The 6,022-nt window shown below is 36.0% G+C and overlaps 2 protein-coding genes across 2 annotated transcripts in view; both read left to right on the forward strand.

Annotated features, from left to right (window-relative positions):
* On the forward strand, positions 1–953 carry LOC18049225. Its single transcript, XM_024188618.1, has 2 exons — positions 1–276; positions 471–953. The coding sequence occupies exons 1-2, from the start codon at positions 81–83 to the stop codon at positions 671–673; spliced, it is 399 nt and encodes a 132-aa protein (XP_024044386.1). The 5' UTR covers positions 1–80; the 3' UTR covers positions 674–953.
* A 3,708-nt stretch (positions 954–4,661) lies between these two features.
* Positions 4,662–6,022, forward strand: part of LOC18049227 — a 3,308-nt gene continuing 1,947 nt past the window's right edge. Inside the window, exons 1-2 of the mRNA XM_006442520.2 lie at positions 4,662–5,022; positions 5,280–5,675. Coding sequence (XP_006442583.2) covers positions 4,776–5,022; positions 5,280–5,675 — 643 coding nt within the window. The 5' untranslated portion in view covers positions 4,662–4,775. The remainder of the gene's footprint in view (positions 5,023–5,279; positions 5,676–6,022) is intronic.

The raw sequence follows: 6,022 nt of genomic DNA on the forward strand, positions 1-6,022 counted from the left end.
ACCCATAAGAGACCCAACAGCCGTATCAGAAAAGTAAAGTGCAAACTTGCAACGCGAGTGGCGTCGCGGCGACCAGGATCATGATGAGCATGAACTGGGTGGCGTTGTATGCTCGCAATTTTCTTAAGAACACGAACCCTAACTGTTCTTCTGTCAAATTCACCGCTTTCAGTCAACCCAGATTCAGGTTCTACGCCTCCGAGTCCGATTCTTCAAAGCTGCCCAATACCCAAAATAATAGCGGCTCCATTGGTGTTGAGGATGTCAGCAGCCAAGGTAAAAGCTTTGGTTTTGAATTCAGTAATTGAGCCTGAGGAAAAAGAAAAAAAGAATTAGTACATGATGATTTCTGGTCATCTTTGATTTGGGTCTTTGATTTCTGTTAATTTAACTTAATTTTCTGGGTTAGTTTCTTCAGATGTGCTTATGCGTTATTAGTTAATTACAAAATTAAATTTTATTAATTGTAGAGCTGAAAAGCAGAATAGAGAAGTATTTGGGGGGTGACGAAGATGCCGTGCCATCAATCTTTGAAGCCATTTTGAGTAGAAAGTTGTCCGGGAAGCACGATCAAAGTGACGATGAATTGATGGAAGAGCTCCAAATTAGAACCAAGACTTCAGACAGGGATGCTAACGAAGAAGATGAGTTTGATTCTGGGTCTGACTCATGAACCCATCATCCTTACACCATTTGTATTGTTTGATCAATGTATTTTTGTACTTAGTTAATTAGTAAACTAATTTTTAAAACTATTACTTTTGGGATTTACGTGTAATTTATTTTTGTGTCTTGTTGATGATCCTCATTCATCTTCAATTTTGCCTGATGATGTAGAAACTTGACCCAAGTTTCAAACTTTTGTTTACTTGTTTGTTGTGGTTGAGATAACGTGGAATGACAATTGTCAATTGTCGATTGACAAAATACTACTGGGGATTTGGATACAGTAATATTAGAGTCACTAATAATTTTGTACAAATTAATATGCACGAGCTTATGCAGAGACTGATTGAAAATTGATAGTAGTTATTTTTTTTTCAATTATGTGGACCGGTGATTGTTTCATAAAACTATTCTCTTCGTATCATATCAGTTAAGTGATTGTGTCTTTATCACTACTCGTTTGGATATATGGATCACCGTTCATTGGCCATGAACATTAATGTGTTATCATTAGATTTTAAATAGAGGGAAAACTATGTTTTCACTTTCAAAAAAATTGTTAAAAAAAATTCCAAATAAAGACTCTTCTCTCTCATGAGTTTTCTCTCTCGGAGAAAGCTTGGAGAATATAAGACATAACGAAGCCTTTATGGATTATTAAATCACTCGTTCTGAGTGTTTTGGTGTTATTAATAGCCAGAGTTTTTTTTTTTTTTTAAATGGTCTTATAGTAATTAAGGTGTTGGTAAACAGATCTATAAAAGCAGTTATGAAGACAGAAGAGTTAATTCGAAGATGTAAATCAATATCTTTAAAAGAGGTAGAAGAAAACAAAATTTTCCTTTAAAAGAAAGATGAAAGAAAAGGGGGCGCAAATGGTGGTTGGATGTTTGATAGGTAAAGTGCTACACACAAGAAGTGTCAATGCAGGGGTTGAGAACTGCTTTGAACCAAGTGTGGCAAACAAAAAAAGAGGTGAAGATTGAAAAGCTTGGAGATAATATCTTTATCTTCAAGTTTGGAAATGAAGCGAACAAGAAAAGGATCCTTGCCGGAGGACCATGGCATTTTAATTAAGCATTGATTGTTCTCAAGGAACCGAATGGTATTGGGGAAATCTCATCGCAATTGTTCATGTTTTTACATGCTCTGGTGGGGTGTAAGTTTGCTCGAAAGGTCTGGAAGATGACAGAATTCTATGAGGAGATTAAGATGATGGCTCATCAGGACATGTTAAGTGTGCTGCAAGAGTTAGCTATGAAGAGAAGGAAGAAAGACAGAGCAAATATTTGCAATTTGCTGGGCAATATGGTACTCGAGGAACTGTTTCGTCATTGAAGGCAAGAAGGAAGATCCTCTGGTTTCAGCTACAAGAGCAGTAGCCATTGGGGAGTCATATAGGAGGGTAAAATCTGTTAAGAATAATGTTTTGGCTTTGCATCAGCAAAATGGGCAGCAAGATTGGAAGCCCTCTCCACCTGGTTGGTTCAAAGTGAATGTAGATGCGGCTACAAATTTTTCAAAGCAAATGGGAGGTCTTGGAGCAGTGGTCAGAAATTCAAATGGAGAAATTGTAGCTGCAGCAGCTTAGAGAATTGTTCTTAAAGGAAATGTTGCAGACATTGAGGCTGAAGCTGTGCCGTTTGGTATCCAAATAGCGAGGAAAGCAAATTGTGTCCATTTTGTTATTGAATCAGACTCAAAAGAAGTTGTGGAGCTTGTTCTGAACAGGAAGGGCAGCTTAGTTAAAATATCTTGGAACATAGAAGAAATTCAGGAATGTTTAAAAAGCCAGAACACGGCAACTATTCAATTTGTTCCAATAAGGTGTAATGTCATTACTCATAACTTAGCAAAGGTAGCTCTAGATCGTGAAGATCATGCCCTTTGGATAGGAAATTTTCCAATTTCCTCTGTTGATGTTTTTTTCCAGTTTTAATCAATGGAAAGATTTACTTTCTCATAAAAAAAAAAGCAAAGTGGCTAGTACTCAATACAGCTTTAACTCCCCCCAAGCAAAATTCAAACTAACCTAGGAGACTCAGCTTTCAAGAAGTCTGATTTCTTATAGGCCAAGTTGGGATCAAAACCTTCATTTATATGGAGAAGTATTTTGTGGGGAGGAAAGTCATACATAAAGGAATGAGATGGAGAATTGGCTCAGGGGATAAAATCAAAGTGTATAAAAGTCAACGGATTCCTAGACCACAGACTTTCAAACCCATTTCAATGCCAACTCTAGATATAGATTGTAAGGCATCATACTTAATTGATAACAACCAGTAGTGGAAAGAACATCTGATCCAGCAGCATTTTAATCCTGAAGATACAGAGCAAATTCTTAGAATTCCTCTTCCAACCCAGCCAGAACCAAATCAATTTTTATGGCATTATGATAAGAATGACCAGTATTCTGTCAAAAGTAGGTACCAGGTAGCCTTGAGATTAAAACATTCTAATTTTCCAAGCTGCTTCAGCAAAAATTATTGTCATTGGAATGTAATTTGGTCTCCGGAGCTGCCTGAAAAAATTAAGATATTTGTGTGGAAGACCATAAATAATATGCTTCCAACAACTACAAATTTATGGAAGAAGAAAATCCTGAAAGATCCAACTTGTCCAGGATGCAAGATGAAGGCTGAGAGCATTATACATGCTGTAACGGAGTGTAAAATAACAGGGCAGATGTGGAAATTAACTCCTTTTAAAGAGGAAATACAACTATCGAGTTAATTTTTTGGGACAGATGTATGAGCTAGCAAAAAGGAGAACTAAAGAAGATCTGTGGTTGATAATAGCGCTATGGTGGGTAGCATGGTATGAAAGAAATCAGTTTGTGTTTGAGAAAAAGTTTCTAGATCCTCAAAGTGCAGCAGTTAAAGCAGAAGCTGTGGTGGAAGCATATGTAAGAGTTAAAATGTCCAAAGTGAATACGACAGCAAGGTCTGTAGCAGAGAGAAAGATGAGTTGGCTTCCACCTCCTGAAGGCAGTTACAAGGTCAATGTTAATGCAGCAATCAAAGAATCACACCGAGCAAATTTGGGGGTGGTGATTAGAGATGAGAATGAAAGTGTCTTGCCTGTAGCTATTCAACAGATAATGTTCAATGGTGATATAGCACAAGTAGAAGCAACAACTGTTAATTTGGGGATACAGGTGGCAATGGATACAAAATGGACTCCTTTGATAATTGAACCTGATTGTAAATAAATTGTAGATTTGGTATCTCAGAAGAAAAGTAGTAGAACTGAGATATGTTGGATCATTGCCAAAATCCAAAACAAAATGAAAGGAGATAATATGGTTGCAATCCAGCACATTCCAAGAGAATGCAATGCAGCTGCTCATGCTTTAGCTAAAATAGCTCTAGCAAGTAATGATGATTGTATTTCGAGGGGATCTTTTCCTCCTCAAATCAAAGATGTAATCACTCTTTTGTTTTTAATGAAAGTAGCTCTTTCTATTAAAAACATTAAAAAAAAAAAAATTGTTGCAAAGTTCCAATCTTTTAACTTCACTTTAGCCATTGAAGCTAAGAACTCCAAATCCCAATGTTGAACTCCAAATGCCAATATTAAAATCCAAAATTCAGTCCAAATACAAGAAGCAATCATTTTCTCTCTGGTTGTATGCTTGATGTTAATAATCATAATTGAATGAAGAAATCTATAATATGAATGAAAATAAAGGATAAAAAAATAGTAAGGGTATTTCAACTTTGTGGGGGAATTAATAGACCGCCTATTTTTAAATTGGGGTTTTTTTTTTAAATTTATTTGGCAGAAATTCCTTTTAAAAGCCAATTTGCTCATTTTTTGTTGTGCTAATCAAGATTGATTTCAGCGCAATTTTAATTACATTATAACATATTAAATTTAACATTAGGAATAAAATCAAGAAACACTATTCGACTAAATTGTAAGTAATGGAAAGTAAGAACTTACATTAATTAGATTTTTACAAGCAAAAGTCTCCATATTAAAAGAAAATAATAAAATTGAGGAGCAAATCTTTGAATTGGTTATTTGGCAAACAGCCAAACAAGCCCTTAATGCGCTGATAAAATTGACAAACCCCTAAATCTAAAACCCTAGAAAGTGAAGTAACCATGAGACGAACTCTTCTGAGAAATGCTTCTCTTATCAGTCGCAACCTTCTTCACAATCCAAACCATAATCAACCATTCATCCCTCCACTCGCTGCTTCAACTCGGACCCAACTCAGACTTTACTCGTCCGACTCAAAAGACTCCTCCAATGACCAACGTGCCCCTGACCCCGCTCCCGAAACCGCACTTACAGCACAAACCCAGAAGAAAGATGTCTCCATTGATGTTGAGGATGTGAATAACAAAGGTAACTGAAAAAGCCCAGAAGAAAGATTTGGACTGTTAGTAATTTGATGTGCATAATTTAGGAGTAATTTATCTATTTATTTGATTAACGTTTTTAAAATAATGTGATGTTTATAGTCATAGCATCGATGAATATGTTTTATTTGCAATTGAATTTGCATTTCTCTCGGTCAAATTCTCAGCTTGTTTATGTTTTTACATGTCACTTTGGGTTTTATATTTTTAAGTGTTTGATCTGATACTTGTTTGGTCTCTCAGAGCTGAAAATGCGCATAGATAAGTATTTCAAAGGGGACGAAGAGGTGCTGCCATCGATTCTTGAAGCAATATTGCAGAGGAGATTGGTGGGGAAGCATGAGGAAACGGATGATGAGTTGACAGAAGAACTACAGTTGAAGCCTTTGGATGACGTCAAGGACCAAGAGTTTGAATCAGATTTTGAGGAGTTGTATGAGACTGATGAGGAGATTGATGATTTGTATAGCGCTAGGGACCATGTTGTAAAGAAGATGGTTAAGGATGAATACTTCAACATGGATGACAAGAAGTGGGATGAAATGATTGGTGAGGCGGTTCAGCATGGGTATTTAAAAGACACTAGGGAATGTGAGGAAATTCTTGAGGATATGCTGAGTTGGGACAAGCTCCTCCCTGGTATTTGTTCCTCTGTTAACTTTCTCATTGCCATATTATGAGATTTTTTCCAGTTCCTTAAATAAAAAGTAGTTTATTCTATTGTTCATCATCCTATCATTGTTTAGTGGTAACTTTTAAAATAAGAATATATTTACTTTAATATTGAATTTGGTAATCTTAGTGTCTTAATGTTTGCTTCAAATTAATGCTGAGAATCCTTGTGTTAATATGTATTCTAGAGTTGATACTTTTGTATATATTGCTTAGTAGTCTTGGTACTGTCTTGCCGGTCATGTAGCTGTAGTTAGCTGTTTACTACATTGCTAACTTCTCATACAATTAGCTTATGACATTCCGAATGTAAT

This window comes from Citrus clementina, unplaced genomic scaffold, assembly GCF_000493195.1.
Source record: "Citrus clementina cultivar Clemenules unplaced genomic scaffold, Citrus_clementina_v1.0 scaffold_3, whole genome shotgun sequence".
NCBI lineage: Eukaryota > Viridiplantae > Streptophyta > Magnoliopsida > Sapindales > Rutaceae > Citrus > Citrus x clementina.

Coding starts and splice junctions, on each gene's coding strand:
- LOC18049225 (XM_024188618.1), top strand. CDS start 81: ATGATGAGCATGAACTGGGTGGCGTTGTATGCTCGCAATTTTCTTAAG. Junction 277..470: donor TGAGGATGTCAGCAGCCAAG/GTAAAAGCTTTG, acceptor TATTAATTGTAG/AGCTGAAAAGCAGAATAGAG.